This window comes from Canis lupus, chromosome 35, assembly GCF_048164855.1.
Source record: "Canis lupus baileyi chromosome 35, mCanLup2.hap1, whole genome shotgun sequence".
In the NCBI taxonomy this organism is placed as follows: domain Eukaryota; kingdom Metazoa; phylum Chordata; class Mammalia; order Carnivora; family Canidae; genus Canis; species Canis lupus.
Window position 1 is genome coordinate 3,571,104 of NC_132872.1, and position 16,216 is coordinate 3,587,319.

Sequence of the window (16,216 nt, forward strand, 5' to 3'; positions counted from 1 at the left end):
TACCCCAGAGGTGCCTGCCAGGTGGATTGGGCAGGGTAAGCCAAATTCAAGATGTTGATCTGAGAAACCTCTATTTCTTTTGGCCACAGGCCGTCTGTTTTTCTGAGTCAGCATTCCTTAGGATCCTATGAGGACTATGGTTCATCTCACTCAGCTGTTTACAGGCCTCTTTGAAACTGGAAAGATGGGTTCATTAAAAAACATAGATTTTTTTTTTCCACCTTCCATGCATTGCTTTAATCTCCTGTGATTGATAGAGTTGGACCAGAGACCAAGTCCTTTCCTTGCTGCCCTCACGTGAAATGCAGTAGTAAATCGAGGGACTTGGCGGCCGGGCAGCATTGAGAAGTCAGATGCTGAGACAAGGAAGGCAAAGGCATCCTTTGGGACTGCTGTTGCCTTTGACAATGGGGTCTTAGCTTTCCAACCAGTGCTGCTGTCTCATGTTGTTGGGGCATTGCCCCTTGGGGAGCACCACCAGTTGACCTTGTCAGGGCCGGTGCATCGACACTAAGCCAAGGACAGAGGCGCCGCTGGCCCCGAGACCTAAGATGCACCATTGTGCACATGTCTGAAGAGCCTCTTGCTAGAGAAATCCGAACAATATGCAAGATCAAAAGTGGGGTACAAAGCTTGTGACTTCTGCTTGACTGTGACCTACCAAAGGAAAGAGAATTCTTACCCATTTTTTTCCTCGTGGTGTTCCAAATCTCTGGACTTTTTGGACACGTGTTAAGAATTTGAAATATCTCAAGAATCACATTTGAGTTCCTAAGGCTCCGTAATACTTCTCCACTCCCTCTCTAATTTACAGCTTTGGATGGCTTCCCTCCGGGCTTCAGGCGTGTCCTGCTGCTGTGCCCAGCCTCTCGCCACATGTGCTGAGCATCTACTGTATGCTCGACAATTCTAGGCATCGGGCAAACAAAAATAAAACGCTTCGGCAGCTCCTTTGCAGGATCCTTGGCCTCTAGAGACCCATTCAGTGCTGGCGTGGTCACCCTCTACCAGTGCCCCCTCGAGAATCTCGTCACGCCCACACCGACCCGTTGCCCAAACCTGCTCCTGAGCCCCCTTGAGCCGCTTGACTTCTCGCATCTCCACTGGGCGTCTTCAGCGCACCCCAGTGCCAGGCTGGCTCTAACCCATCTCGTGCTCTTCCGGCCGCCGTGCTTCTCTTAGGATTCTCCTTAGCTCCCCTTCGCCCTTCGATGGGTTTGTGGAAGCTTGAAACCCAGGGATCTTCCCTCCCCTCCCCTCTCCTCACCGCCCACACCCCACCTGCCAACCACGTTGTCCACGGACCGCTACGGGTCTTTGAAATTCACCTTGTCTACGCCCCCTTGGCCACCGTCCGGTCTACCTGCGCTGCCCGCCGCGGGGCGATTGCTGCAAAGAACGTGCTAACGCTCAGCACCTCGTGGCTGTTTTGCAACGGTCAGAACCTGGGGTGACTCGGGGGGTAGCCGGGGATGGTGGGCCACAAAGTAGAAACACGGAAGCTGTGCCGTAGGTGATGAGGAGCCGGGAAGGGCTTTCCACAAGAGTGTCGCCACATGGTTCACATTTTAAGAGAATGTGGCAGCCACGGGGGAACGGCCGTGGGGCAGGGCCGGCGCACGATGGGAAGGCAGCCAGGCCGATGCCGCCTCCGGGCGTAGGGGTTTATCGTTCCCATTTGGGGCCTAAAGGATATACTTGACTCTTTAACACTCAGGTCTCCTTCCTCCAGAATCTCCCTCCTCCCCTCTCTCCGGTCCGTCCGTTTGTCCACCCACATCCACATCCCTACAAGAGGCCTGTATCTAGTTCTACACCCTTGCCTCCCCTTCTAGTAGATCTCTCCTCCTCAGATACTTCCCTTCCTGGCTGCCCAACTGTATTCATCTTCACGAATGCACTCGTGTGACTTTGGTTTTTTTTGCACCCAAAATGCCTTCCCCCCTCTGCTATTCCAAAACCTGTAGCTGAACTTGGAGCCCGTGACAAGCTGTCCAGATTTCCCCCTGCTCTGCCCTCGCGACCGTGGAGGAGGAGCGATGGAGTCCACGTGGTCTACTGCCTTTACTTTATGAGAGAGGCCAAGGGATTTAATGGTCAGTGATTGAAAGAGCTGGTCTTGGGGTGCCTGGGTGGCACAGGCTGTTGAACATCCGGCTCTTGGTCTCAGCTCGGGTCATGACCCTGAGATTAAGCTGATTAAGTGATAAAACTAAAACAGCACATAGGATAAATGTTCAAGGAGCCCAGGGCTCCGAGTCAGGCTCCGCCCTCAGCATAGCGTCCACTTGAGATTCTCTCTCCCCCTCCCCCTCCCTTTGCACCTCTTGCTTGTGCTTTCTCTCTCTCTACAATAAATAAATCTTAAAATAGGGACACCCGGGTGGCTCAGCGGTTGAGCCTCTGCCTTTGGCTCAGGGCGTGATTCTGGAGTCCCCAGATCGAGTCCCACATCTGGGGACTCTGCATGGAGCCTGCTTCTCCCTCTGCCTGTGTCTCCGCCTCTCTCTCTCTCTCTCATGAATAAATAAATAAAATATTTTTAAAATAAATAAATAAATAAATAAATAAATAAATAAATAAATAAATAAATAAAAAATCTTAAAATAAAAAGAGCCAGTCCCGTAGATGAGTCTATTGCACATTTTTAACTACACCACACCCTGGGCTCCTTGAACATTTATCCTATGTGCTGTTTTAGTTTTTATCACTTAACCATGACTGGATTATGCTACAGAGGCAGCATATGTATGGTTAAGAATATGGGCTCCAGAGCCAAACAAACGTGGTTTAGCTCCCCGCCCTGACACCTACGTGCTGTGTAGCTTTGGATAAATTACGTGGCCTCATTTGGACTCCCTGTGCCTCATTTTCCATCTCTGAAAATCAAGGTGGTACTGGTACTGTGGCCCAGGGTGTTGGGGGGGGGCCGATGAGATTATCCAGGTAAAGCGCCTCAAACAATGCCCGGCCCATTATGAGTATGCCGTGAAGTTTTTCGAGGTTAAGAGGTTTTAAAAATGGCTTGGTGTCTCCGTGAAATAAAAAAATCTCTTGGGGCAGCCCGGGTGGCTCAGCGGTTTGGCACTGCCTTCAGCCCAGGGCATGATCCTGGAGACCCGGGATCGAGTCCCACATCGAGCTCCCTGCATGGAGCCTGCTTCTCCCTCTGCCTGTGTCTCTGCCTCTCTCTCTCTCTGTGTCTCTATGAATAAATAAATAAAATCTTTTAAAAAATTATTAAAAAAATCTCTTGACGGCAGCACATGTCCATTCTCAGCTGCACAAGACAAAGAGGTTGCCAGTCTGTACAGTAGACAAGGCTCCATCCCTCTTTCATGGACAAGGACTGGACCGCTGCCCAAAGACCGCCGGCAGGTAGCTCGGCTTGCACAGTAGCACCGTCGAGAAGAGCCGTCCCTGAACCGAGCGGTTCCTGGGCATTTCGAGTGGAGTGACAAGGACAGGACGGAGCTGGTGGGAGGCCAGAGACGGAGAGCGGAGTTCGGGCTGGGTGTGGAGCCAGGCGCCGGGCTTTGTCGGGGAGCACTGCCCTGGGCCCGGGGATGTGGCCTTTGCGGCCTTGCAAGGCCGGGGCACGAAGGGCCCTCGCCCCTGGAGGTTGCTGCAGGGCCCCTCGGAGGGAGGGAGCGGGAGCAGGCCCTGTGCCATTCAGAGATCCCCGTTCCTTTCCTGGAACCAGAGTCAGTGTACGGGAGGGAGAGGTGACGCGGAGAGGGGGGCCGCGCCCCTGGGACCAGACCCGGAGCCACCCAAGAGCGGGGACACGGGAGGCCTGCTGGGGAAAGCCCGGGGCCCGGAGGCCGGGCCATGTCCGGCGGTGCTGCCCGCTTTGTGTTTGTGCTGGGCCCTGCCCGCCGTGCGCCCGCAGGCCCAGGGTCCCTCACAGGCAGAGGCTCAGGGGCTCGGAGGTGGTTGCCTGCTTTTTTTTTTTTTTTTAAGATTTTACTTATTTATTCATGAGAGACACACAGAGAGACAGAGAGAGGCAGAGACACAGGCAGAGGGAGAAGCAGGCTCCACGCAGGGAGCCCGATGCAGGACTCGATCCCGGGACTCCAGGGTCACCCCCTGGGCTGAAGGTGGTGCTAAACTGCTGGGCCACTGGGGCTGCCCTCAGTCTAAAATGAAGAAACCAAGGGACAAAGGGGATAAGTGCCAGGAACCGCTGGCTAGTGGCAGATCCGAGGCTGGCTCAGGCATCCGGGCCTGGACGCCACGCGTCCCGCCCACGCCCCTGCCCCACCTTCCCGGTGTTTCCTTGTGCCCACATTCTCCAGCACCCGCGTTCCCCAGTAAACAGGCTCCTCTTCATCCTGAGCCTCTGCGGAGGTCCTGTGCCCTCTTGCCTAAGCCTACTGGGCCTTGGGAACATTTCGGGCAGGCGGAGGGCCGGGCCCCCCGTGGGCTCCCCCAGCTTCTCAGGACCCCCTTTACACATGCGCTTTCCCCCTCTGACCCCACCTGCGCCAGCCTCGACTTCTCCCCTTCCCTGTCACTGACGACATCCAGGCCCTTCCTATGCTCCCCAGAGTCCTTGGCCGCTGCCTCACGCTCGCGTCTCCCCAAGCCCTGCGTCTCCCTGCATCTCCCCGTTGCCCGGCGCCTTGGCGGCCTAGCACCTGCTTGCGTGGCTCCAGGGGCATTCGCAGCGACTCTAGCTCGTCCCTGGGCAGCCCCGTGTGCCACACGCTGAGTTAGGGCCTCACCTGCAGGAGCACCAGACCCCTCGGACGTCGCCGTGTTGCAGCCACGAGGAAGGCCTTGTCCTCATCGACGGACGAGGAAACGGATCATCGGACGGGTTTAGGGACCTGGGCCTGGGGTGACGTCCTGAGTGGCGGAGGACAGACTTGAAGGTGGCTCCGCGGGACGCTTGGCGGCTGGGCTCTTGAGCATCGCACTCAGGCCACAGCCCTTGCCCCTCAGCTTGTCGCCTCCCTGTCTCCCCGCGTCCCCCTCCGCTGTGATCTCTCCTCTCCGGAGCTTGCCGTTCCCTGGATCCCTCTGTCTCCCCCCGAACCTTCTCTTCTGAGTCCGTGTCTCCAATCAAGGAGTGCACACGTGTCCCGTCCTCAGAAGACCCTGCCTTCCTCCCCATCTCTTCCTTACTCTACGCAACCCGGGGCCTGCTTGCCTCCTCTCCCTCCGGCGTCTGCCCTCGGCCCTCCAGACTGTGGCGAAACCTGGCAGCCACCTAGAATTTGCCCTTCTTGATCTCTCCTTGCCCTTGCCGGGCCTTCCTCTCGTGTCCCTGTTGGCTTCCAGGCCCCTGGTTCTCCTCCCTCCTCTCCAGCAGCTCCTTCCCAGCCGGCTTCGAGGGCACCCCTGCCTCTAAATAGCCGCGATTCTACTTCATAAAAGGAGGGAAGGGGCCACGTCTTGGCCCGCAGCCCACACAAGCACAGTGTTGCTGATGGAAAGCTGTTGAATTCTGTGGAGCTGAAATTCTGTATAAATAGACACATTTACAACTTCCTGTCCATTTAGCCATCAATCATTGTAACAAAGGTAGTGCTAATAACAACTTGCACATGGAGCGAGTCACAGCCTACAAAGTGCTTTCACATGCCCTTCAATAGCCCTCCCTACGTGCAGTGAAAATATTTTTATGTCTGCACAGCATTAAAGGGGCATCATTAAATTCAACTCCCTTTGCCAAGGCATTGGGGGTAACATTATCAACGAGCTGTGTTTTGCTGAAGGGTCCTTGCTTCGGCCCTCTGGGTGCTGTTAGCCAGGATCGTGTCCCCAGCCCCCCCATTTCACTGTACTGGTGATGGGTAAGGTCATTGATCCTTGGGACGGGGCCAAATGACCCCTGTTGTCATAATAATGTGTTCCTAGTGGAGCATTAGGGGAGGCTGAGGGCTGACCAGAGACATGGGGAATCTCTGTGCGTGCAGGTTGAGGCCCGGCCTAGGATCTGAGACATTTGATTAGGCTAAAGCGTAACCAGACTGACCTGTAGGTTTTGAACACCTGTATGAGTCACACGTTTTAAAGGAGACTTGGAAACTGTAAACAAGATGGCAAGTAGTTGTATCTCTCTCTCTCTTTTTTAATACTTTATTTATTTATTCATGAGAGACACAGAGAGAGAGGCAGAGACACAGGCAGAGGGAGAAGCAGGCTCCCTGCGGGGAGCCCAACATGGGACTCAATCCTGGGACCCCAGGGTCACACCCTGGGCCAAAGGCAAATGCTCAACTGCTGAGCCACCCCAACGCCCCAAGTAGTCGTATCTTATATCGGCTCTTGCCCCATGGTAGTCCTGTGTTGAGGACCTTGAGGCTGCGCCAGGGCTCCATGGATCAGCAGGTGTGCCACAGGCAGGAAGGCGGGCATGCAGCGTGCACCCCGTCTTTGCCGTAGCTGCTCAGGCCGCTGGTGCAGCCGCAACACCAGCCCAGGAGCTTGCAGCTGCAGCCCCAGTTTGGCTTGTTGGGACTTGACTTTGGATTTGTCAAATATCTGAGGCCAGAGGCCACATGGACGAGGCTCTCCTGTTGTCCTGCGGCCCCTCAGCAGCTCCCCAGGTGCTTGCCCCCCACCTGCCCCGCCCAGGGAGGGGAGCTGGGGCCACTCATGCTCCGCCCACTTTCTCTAGGTGTCTTGCACGATGCTTCTTGCCGTGTCCTTGCTGCTCAGGGGTTGGGGGGGCTTTCTGGAGTGGCTCCTGTCTCTGGTGGCAAGTCCTGTCCCTCTTTTGCCCATGACCCCCAACTTTCTCTGCGTGAGCGCTAGATCCGGGGCACACTCAACCTCACTGACCGCTGGCTGGCCCTGGGGGCTCTTGGGTCTGTGCGGCATCAGACGTACCCGACGCCCCCCCGGCTTATTGCCGGTCCGGCGTCACGGTGGAGGGTACGGAGCAGCGGGCACCTGGCCGGCCTTCCCCGCAAGCAGATCCCATCACTCCCAGGCCCCGGCACCCCGGGGAAGCGAGTTCTCCCCTCCGCACGCTCACGCACACACTTCACCTCAAACCCAGCTCTCCCACAACATAATAGCCTACGTCTTCTCCAAAGCGTTGGCCCTTTGGAACGTGACGTCGGGTCATACTTGGCTGCTGTATTGCTGCCGCGCGCTGGAGCGGGATGGAGAGCCCTAACTTGCCGCAGCAAAGCAGTCCCTCTGGCCTGGGTCCCATCTTGCTGCTTGCAAATACGGCCCTGCCCTTGCCCTTCACTTTTTGTGCTTCTGCTTCACGGGAAGGTGCGATGTGCAAGCTGTTGCAGCGTGCAGAGCTGTATTCGAAACCTGCCCCGGAAGCACACTTGCTTTGAGCTGCCTTTTGGAAACCGCACTGATGGGTAGACAGAGGGGCGGACAGGAGCTGGAGCCGCGGGTAACCTGCTGGAGTGAGGGCGGCCAGCCCCTGGATGGTCACCGTACAATCCTTGCAATGTGGCTGCAGGTCTGGAAGTTTTCATAATAAGAGGGTAGGGGGAGAATGACCCCCAGCAGTGACCCATTCTTAATTTAAAACAGGCTCTTGAGTGGTCCAGCCCTCGAGGCTGGGAGTGAAGGGGTTGTGCAGATTGGAGCCACTGCATCCAGAAGACTTCCTTCCTGCGGGGGGTGGTTTCCTGCCTGCCGTGGCCTGAACCCCGCACGGCTCATGGGCTGGGTGGCAGGAGGGGTGTGCAGCCTCCGCCGCAGCCAGTCCCCCCTACACCTGCCCGCCGGCTGGCCACCCCCACCCCTGCCTGGTGTAAGGCTTGAGCAGGGCAGCTGCTCCCTCCTGTGTTTCTCCTTCACATGCCAGCTTCTAGGCAGTTCGCTGCACTCCCAGCCGCCTGCGGAGCCAGGCCTGGCTCTCCTCCCCCTCCCCAGAGGGCTGCCATATGCCTGGGCGCTGCCTGGGAAGTGGGAGGGCGCGGATCTGCCGTGGCTCCCAGCCCCTGTGCAAAGCGAGAGGCTGTCTGGCCCCGGGCGCTTGGGAGACTTGGTCTCTCCAGATGGCCTCCCTCCTGCCTACAGATTCTGGGCACCCCAGAGCTGATGGAGCGGGAGGGGCGGGAGGTGAGTGGCAGGCGAAGAGGCTCTTTGCAGTTAGATCCTGACCTCAATTGTGGGTCACACTCGTTGGTGGTCTCGCAGAAGGTGCTGGGATCCAGCTGCCCGGAGGGAAACACGAGGCCTCCACCCACCAGCCCGATGCCCCCCGCCCGCCACCCGTCTCCTGCTAGTACGTAAGCGGGTGCTCAGCAATGCACACTTTCGGGCCTTTTCATCTTAGCCTTAGCAAAATAGCTTCGGGAAGGAACACGTGCCACCAGAGTAGTACAAGGCAGATTAATGAAGTTACGTGCCTCGGGTGGCACTGCTTGCTGCCTGTGTTAGCGCAGAGGGCCAGGCGTCCAGGGCCAGGCTCTTGGTCCCCTTGGAAGCTGGTGCTCTTCATGCTTTTCACTGAGCGACACGTTCGCTCACCACACTCGCACAGGCTTGTCCTCTGAGCCGAGTGAGCCCCTGCCCTGACACCTGCATGACCTCAGGGGATGCCCGGTCAGTCCCCCACTTGCAGGCTGGGGAGAGGGCCCCTCCTGCGAAGGACGGACGGCTGGGCGACCCTCAGCTCTCGGTGAGGGCTCCTCTGCCCTCTTCCCTCCCGAGAGGCAGTGGGTGCTGGAGGTCAGCCTCCCTGGTGGGAACGCTGGCTCTGACCGTCACCCAGCCCCTTCATCTCTGTGTCTGGCTACATCAGCCGTGGGTGAGGATGCCAGCGCTCCCAGCCGTGGGGCATGGTGGTAGGAGCTGCTCACATTTACACTCTAAAGCCTGGTGTGTGTATATACACCGCTGTCGGGTCAGCCCCCCCACCCCCACCCCGCTGCCCTGGGCACCGGCTCCTGAATCCTCCTGCCCTGGGCCACGGGCCTGAGGCCCGAGCGAGAAGTTCGCATCACTGCACGCTGGGGCTGTAACAAATTACCACCGAGTCAGGGGCCTTTCACAACCCAGCTGTATCGTGTTCTCTTGAATCCTGGAGGTCAGAGTCTGAAATCGCTTTCGCTGGGCTAAAGTCATGCATAGTGTTGGCAGGGCCCTACTCCCTCCCGGCTCTGGGGAGGATCTGTTTCCGCCCTCTCCAGCTTCTCCAGCTGCATTCCTCACATTCCTTGGCTCTCCGGCCTCTTCCTCCATCTTCAAAGGCAGCAGCTAGCGTCTGGCTGCTGTTGTCCTATGGCCCCGGCCTTCTGTGATCGGATCTCCCTTTGTCTTCGGTGGACCCTTGTGATGGTATCGAAGCCACCGGGAGAACCCGGGAGATGCTGTTGTCTCCGAATCCTTCACGTAGTCACGTCTGCAGTCTCTCTTGCTGTAGGAGGGGATGCCCACGGGTCCTGGGGATCAGGATGCGGGCATATTTGATGGCCATTCTTCACATGACATCTGAGGTAGGAAGAAGCTCTCTGGGGTCCTGGTCCTGTGGCCAAATGCTGAACCAACTTGGAGCGCTGCCCCAGACCTAGCTGGGCCACACAGGCCTGGGCCCCCTGCTGTCAAAGCCAATGGGCACTGGGCCCTTTCTGTCTGCCCAGACACCACTGGAGGCCCAGCCTCGTTCTGTTGGCTTCCCCGGTGCCTGGCGCACGGCTGGTGCTGGGCACTTGGTCATGTGTTGGTGCAGGCAGGCTCTGATGTGTGTGCTCTGTGTGTCCCTTTAGGCCACGGCGAGTGTCACTGTGGAGAATGCAAGTGCCACGCGGGTTACATTGGGGACAACTGTAACTGCTCCACAGACATCAGCACGTGCCTGGCCAAGGATGGCCAGGTCTGCAGCGACCGTGGGCGCTGTGTGTGTGGCCAGTGCCAGTGCACGGAGCCGGGAGCCTTTGGAGAGACGTGCGAGAAGTGCCCGACCTGCCCAGATGCTTGCAGCACCAAGAGGTAACGGCGCCCTCTCCTCTCCCCCGTGTCTCACCCCAGACCAGGCCCGTCTTCCAGCCCATCGGCCCCCGGGGCCGGCCAGCCTCTTCCTCCCATCTCCTACATCTTCCCCTGCCCAACCTTGCTGGGGAGCGAAACTCTTACTAACAGTGACTCCATGTCAGCAAAACTGTATATTAAAATAGAGTCTTGGGCAGCCCTGGTGGCACAGTGGGTTAGCACCGCCTCCAGCCCGGGGTGTGATCCTGGAGACCCGGGATCGAGTCCCATGTCGGGCTCCCTGCGTGGAGCGTGCTTCTCCCTCTGCCTGTGTCTCTGCTTTTCTCTCTCTCTCTCAATGTGTCTCTCATGAATAAATAAAGATCTTTAAAAAATAAAATAAAATAAAATAAAATAAAATAAAATAAAATAAAATAAAATAAAATAAAATAAAAATAAATAAATAAATAAATAAAATAGTCTTTGAGGGGCACCTGGGTGGCTCAGTTGGTTAAGCATCTGACTTTGGCTCAGGTCACGATTTCGGGGTCCTGGGATCGAGCCCTGCATTGGGCTCCCTGCTCAGTGGGGAGCCTGTTTCTCTCATTCCTCCCTGTCCGTGCTCCCTCTCTTGCTATTTCTGTGTCTCTCTCTTAAATTAAAAAAAAAAAAAAAAGTGTCTTTGGAATGCTGGTTCCATGGGGATTTGGTAAGAAAATAAAAACAGAACAGAAAAACAAGACTGCTATTCCCAAGTGTAGAAGTTAGCAGATTATTGAGTTAAATTGTTATTATTATTTAAAGATTTTATTTATTTATTCATGAGAGACACAGAGACACAAGTGGAGGGAGAGGCAGGCTCCATGCAGGGAGCCCAACGCAGGACTCGATCCCAGGACCCCAGGATCATTCCCTGGGCTGAAGGTGGTGCTAAGCCGCTGAGCCACCCGGGCTGCCCTACTGAGTTAAATTAAACTGGTTTTAGTACCAAAATAGTGGCTTCTCAGAGCCTTTCGACTGCTGTTGAGTATTTCAAAAGGGTATTTAGTATGCATCTGTTTTTCAAATGAGCTGGACCCCCCCCCCAATACTAATATTTCCTAAATAATGTTGCACAGGACACCCGTGTGGCACATGCTGCTTTGAACAAAACATAATCAGAAGGTAGACTGGACAGGAGGCCGCCCGACCTAGATAAGGCATGCCAGGAGCAGACCACAGTGGCTTTTGAATTTTCTGCTCCATTTATAGAGATAATGGAACGCGGGCCCCGCGCTGCCGCTGAATGCGGAGATTGTCTGGGCAGTGGGCACCAGGCCTCCGCTGCCCCGGCCACGGGGTCCCGGTCCCCGGGTCTGCCCGTCCCCCTCCCACCAGAGGGCGAATGCGAGGGAGCGAGAGGGATCAAGGAGCTTTGCTATCAGGAAGGCAAGAGTGACCGTTCCTCTTGAATTTTGCTAGAGAAGCAGCTGTGTCAGCATCCTCCTTGCTGAGGGGCCTGCAGGGAGGAAGCGGGCACCGATAATCAGAAACCAATCGTAACACAGACCTCGTTTCTCTGGCTGGGGAACGCAACTGTGCAGTTTTCTTTTTCTTTTGTGTGTGTGTGTGTGTGTGTGTGTGTGCAGTTTTCTTTTTTTTTTTTTTTTGCAGTTTTCTTTTGGCAGAGCTCCCCTCCACACGTCTGATCCGATCGTGGAGGCCTCGCTGCTCTGGAGCCTGCCCTTGCTCAGCAGCGGTGGGTGGCAGGACCCCTGCTGGGGCGATTGCCTCAAACCAGCCGGGCGGGGGTACAAGAGAGCTGGCTGCAGATCCAGAGACCAGATAGGCCCAGATTTTATTGCGTGTAATTGGAGAAGAGCGAGGCAGAGGAAGGGAGAGGAGACACAGATCCCCTTTAGACCTGCAAAGAGTGGAGAAGTCACGGAACCCCGAACTGATTTCCTCCTCCTCCCCGGGGAGGGCGGGTGGGATGCTGGAGCTGGGGCCCAAATAGCTGTGGCCAGGCCGAGTGTGGGATCACACGTTTTAGGGCAGACGGGGGGCCCCTCTCCAGCTCCGTGGGCCGCAGCTCGCAGGTATGTGCCCCCTGTCCTTGGGGCCCGCGGGGTCGGGGGGCACCCGAGGACGACACACCTGGAATCAATAAAAGTAGAAAAAGCCGCTTCTCCCCTTCTGCCGGAGCCACAGGCAGCGTAGGTTTGGCGTAGGTTGGTTAGAAGGCCCGACTACCTTCACGTTAGTCAAAAGGGCACAACCGGGCAGCCCGGGTGGCCCAGCGGCGGTTGGGCGCCTGCCTTCAGCCCAGGGCGTGACCCCGGGGTCCCAGGATTGAGTCCCATGTCGGGCTTCCTGCGTGGAGCCTGCTTCTCCCTCTGCCTGGGTCTCTGCCTCTTTCTGTGTCTCTCATGAAAAAATAAAATCTTTTAAAAAAAATTGTACAACCACCATCGCTGCAAACATTTAAGGCGTCCACTTCCTAGAAGCCCTGGCACTGGATGATTTATTGCCCATTCCGCGACACCAGAGACCAGGAGAGCTGAGGGGCCATGAGGAAACCACGATCCCCTCTGAATCTTGGGGCCACGCCTCACCCTCCATCTCTTTGCTCGGTTGCAAGTGTTTTTTATTTTATTTTTTTATATATTTTTTAATTTTTTATTTTTTCTGCAAGTGTTGTTTTAAACAAACCCCCCTCGCTAGTGACGGAGGCCAGTTCCCCGCTCGCTGCTTTGCCAGGAGCCACCAGGTCGCCGATGCCCTGTGTCGTGTCTGTTGTGTCGCTTGGCCCTGCGACCTCGGAACAGGCCGCTCCGCTCCCTGGCGCGGACCGAACATCCCTTCACCTTGGCTGAGGTCACACCGGCCTCAGCTGCCTCCAATTAACAGGCCCTCCCACTAAGCGTCTCAGCAGTGTGTGCAGAGGGCCAGCCTTCGAGCGCGTGACTCCAGCGTCTCCCCAGCTTCAGCCCGGTGGGCGGGGCCTCCAAGTTAGCCGGAGAATTAGGGAGTGTTCTCGGAAGTGGCCCCGTGGTTTAGTGACAAAGCGGGGGTGCAGGTGGAAGGCTCGGGACACCTCTGCTGAGGCGGAAGGTGGCTTGGGGGCCACCCGCGGGGTGTCCATCCGGGCCTTCCTGCCTCCGGCCCAGTCTCCGCGGCCTCCACTCTGGGCCTCTGCCTGGCCTGGGGAGCGCGGGGGGGATGCAAGCGTTACCCACCGGTTTGTACCTCCAGAATGTTTGCAGGAGGCGTTCCCAGGGGAGTGGCATTTGATGGCCGGTTCTGGGGTACAGGGACTCCTGGGGACATCTTCCTGGCTCTCCCCCGCAGCGCCTGGCAGAGGCACTGAGGCTCCCAGGCCCCCGGGCCTCCCCGTCCCTGGACGGGTCCTGATGAGGCGCCGCTCGCCTCCCCCGGGGCCCTGGAAACGGAGAAACCGGCCGCAGTCTCAAGGAATTAAGAACAGGGTGCTGACCCGGCCGGCCGCGCAGGTGGTCGTGCATCCCCCGTGCTTTCTTCCAGAAAGCTCTGCAGACAGCCGTGCTGCTGGCCACGGCGGCCCTGGGGGGCCCCCCTGCGCTCCGCACACTTGGCTCTCGGGCCGCACCCCAGGCTTCCCCAGGAAGCGGCCGTTTCCAGGGTGCTCTCCTCCTGGCAGGCCCCGGGGCCCCAGCCCACTCCCCCGGGGCTCCGTTTGGGCTCCCCCATCCCGCCCCCTGCTCAGCGGGGAGCCTGCTCCTCCCTCTCCCTGTGCCTGCTGCCACCCCCCACCTGCTCGGGCTCTCTCCTTCTCAGATAAGTAAATAAAATCTTAAAAAAAGAAAAAATGAACTGTGCACCTGAGATGGGAAGAGAGGGGCTCCAAGGGTCTCTTTTTGGCTCCTAACCCACTTTCTCCGGGAGGAGCCTGTCACCCTGGTGCCTCTACCAGAGGCTGGTGTAGACCAACTCACAGGAGGGAGAAGGGGCACCAGGCTGAGGGGCTCCCCAGCGCCAGTTTACGGGCCTCACGGTGAACCTGCCCCAGAGGGGGGATCCCAGGGCTGTAGTCAGGCCCTGGCCGCAGTATTTTCTGGAAAGCCTCCCGCCCCAGGAGAGTCTAATATGTAGGAGGCTTGAGGGCCCTGCCCTGGCGGTGATCCCCCAGTGGAGATCTTGGGAGCTGGGGCGACGTGGTGTGTACATCAAGCCCTGGCCAGTGGGGTGTGAGGACCCCTGTGCAAGGGCCAGAACACCACTTTTTAATCACTCTGAAGTTTCCTGCTTGGGGCAGACTCCTCGCCGGCGTCTGATGCAGCAGACTGCACCCGAGTTTGGCTCCTAAAGTCAGAAATTGAAAGGTCTCCAACCTGCAACTTGACGTGTAGACCAGACATGCTTCTAAGCTGACACATGTTCCTCCAAGGACCCTCTGGCTTCCCATATAACGGCAGTCAGGGGCCAGCAAAAACATTGGCTGAGGCCAAAAATCTGAAGATGGGATGAAGTTAGAGCCTTCAGGGGCCCAGGCCCGGAAGGACGGTGGGCCACGCACCCCTGGGGGCCCCGTCACTGGCGGGGAACTACCGCTCGGCATCTAACCCCCGCATTTATCACCTCTCTTCCAAAGGGACTGCGTCGAGTGCTTGCTGCTTCACTCGGGGGGCCCGGCTGAGAACCAGACCTGCCACAGCCTGTGCAAGGATGAGGTGGTCACACGGGTGGACACCATCGGTGAGTGTGCCCGCGTGGCCCTGGGCAACCGTCCCCTTTTATATCTTGGCAGACGCCTCAAGGCTTCCCCACAGTGGGGACGATTGGTGGTCGGCGCGGCCTGGGGGCAGGGCGTTGGGGGAGCAGGGCTGTTCGAGCCTTGAGTTAGGAAGCACAGCGTCAGGGACTTGGGGTGCCTGTGCTAGGCTGTCTGCAGGGCAAGACCTTCATCACAGGTGTGCATCGCTGGCATCCGGCCCTTGCCTGGCCGCAGGTCTCAGGCTCTCTGAGAAGCCAGTATGTCAGGACAGGTCGTGTTAGCTGCTGTAACGAACCAACCCCGGACCGCGGTGAGTCAGCAAAATCTAGGTCATCCATTGCCAGGCCGCTGCAGACATTGCTGGTTGACAAGGCCTTCCGTGAGGCCATTCAGGAGCCAGGCCCTCCCACTGCGAAGGTTCCACCCTCCTCGAGGTCCGTGGAACCCTCCCCGCTCATCAGCACATGGGGGAGGACAGCGAGGGATCACGTGAGACGCCTATACGGGCCAGGCCTGGAAGGGGTGCCCGCGACTCCCACCTGCGTTTCTCTGGCCAGAACTCAGCCGCCTGGCCACACTGACCTGCAGGGGTCACGGGAAATGTAGTCAAGTTCTGTGCCCAGGAGACGGGGAAACCATGTTTGATGAACGGCTGCCTGGTCTTTGCCACATTTGGGCTCAGCCTGGTGCGGCTGTCACGATGCCGCAAGGCGTAGAAGGGGCCGAGCTCTCGTGGGGCCCGGGTTGCACCTTGGCCCGGCGGCCGGCATCTGTTCCTGCAGCTCTCCGCCGTGCCTTGGTCCGTCCCTCTGGCCCCGCAGCTCACATTTGAGGCTTCTTCTCATTCTAACCACTCCCGTTTGATGCCATCCATCCATCCCTGTGCCTTTGCCCCTGGACAGGTGGCTCCGAGCCCATTTCTGGATGGGCGCCCCAGGGAGGCTCAGACCGAGGTGCACAGACCTTTGCTCCCCACCGTCTCTGGGCCACCTCCGGCCCTCTTCTAGCACAGCCACTGCTCTCCTGGCCGAGGGGTTTTTAAGGGTAAGGGATGCAGTCACCTATCTTAGCCCTCGATGCACACGCGGGCTTTGGAACAGGTCTGGCAGCTGTACTGACCCCTCTCCAAGCGGCCCTGGGTCGGAACCCTCATGCGTGCTGGTGGCGATGCAAAATGGGCCGCTACTTTGGGAAATGGCCTGGAAGTCCCCCCCGCCCCAAATTCAATAGGGTCTCCACACAGTTCAGTAATACCACTCCTGGGTAGGTACACGGGAGACCTGAAAACACCAACAAAACCCCGAGGAGGCTCGCAGCAGCGTTGTCCCTAAGAGTCAGGTATTAGAAACCACCCAGATGTACGGGAACTGGCGAACAGGCACGGTGTCCCGACACGCGCTGCCGCGGGACGGATCTTCCAAGCGTCCCGCTGTGCGGGAGAAGCCGGACAGGTGCAGGACGCCTACGGCGGGATCCCATCCACGTGAAATGTCCAGAACAGGCAAAGCACAGAAGCAGAAAGTCGATGGGCGGTTGGCAGGGGCTGGGGAGGGAAGGGGATCGAGACCGACTGCTAACGGGAAG

At 57.8% G+C, this 16,216-nt stretch overlaps 1 protein-coding gene across 1 annotated transcript in view; it reads left to right on the forward strand.

Moving 5' to 3' along the window:
- Nucleotides 1–16,216, forward strand: part of ITGB5 (integrin subunit beta 5) — a 115,525-nt gene that overhangs the window by 94,474 nt on the left and 4,835 nt on the right. The window contains exons 11-12 of the mRNA XM_072812085.1: nucleotides 9,699–9,921; nucleotides 14,510–14,613. Coding sequence (XP_072668186.1) covers nucleotides 9,699–9,921; nucleotides 14,510–14,613 — 327 coding nt within the window. The remainder of the gene's footprint in view (nucleotides 1–9,698; nucleotides 9,922–14,509; nucleotides 14,614–16,216) is intronic.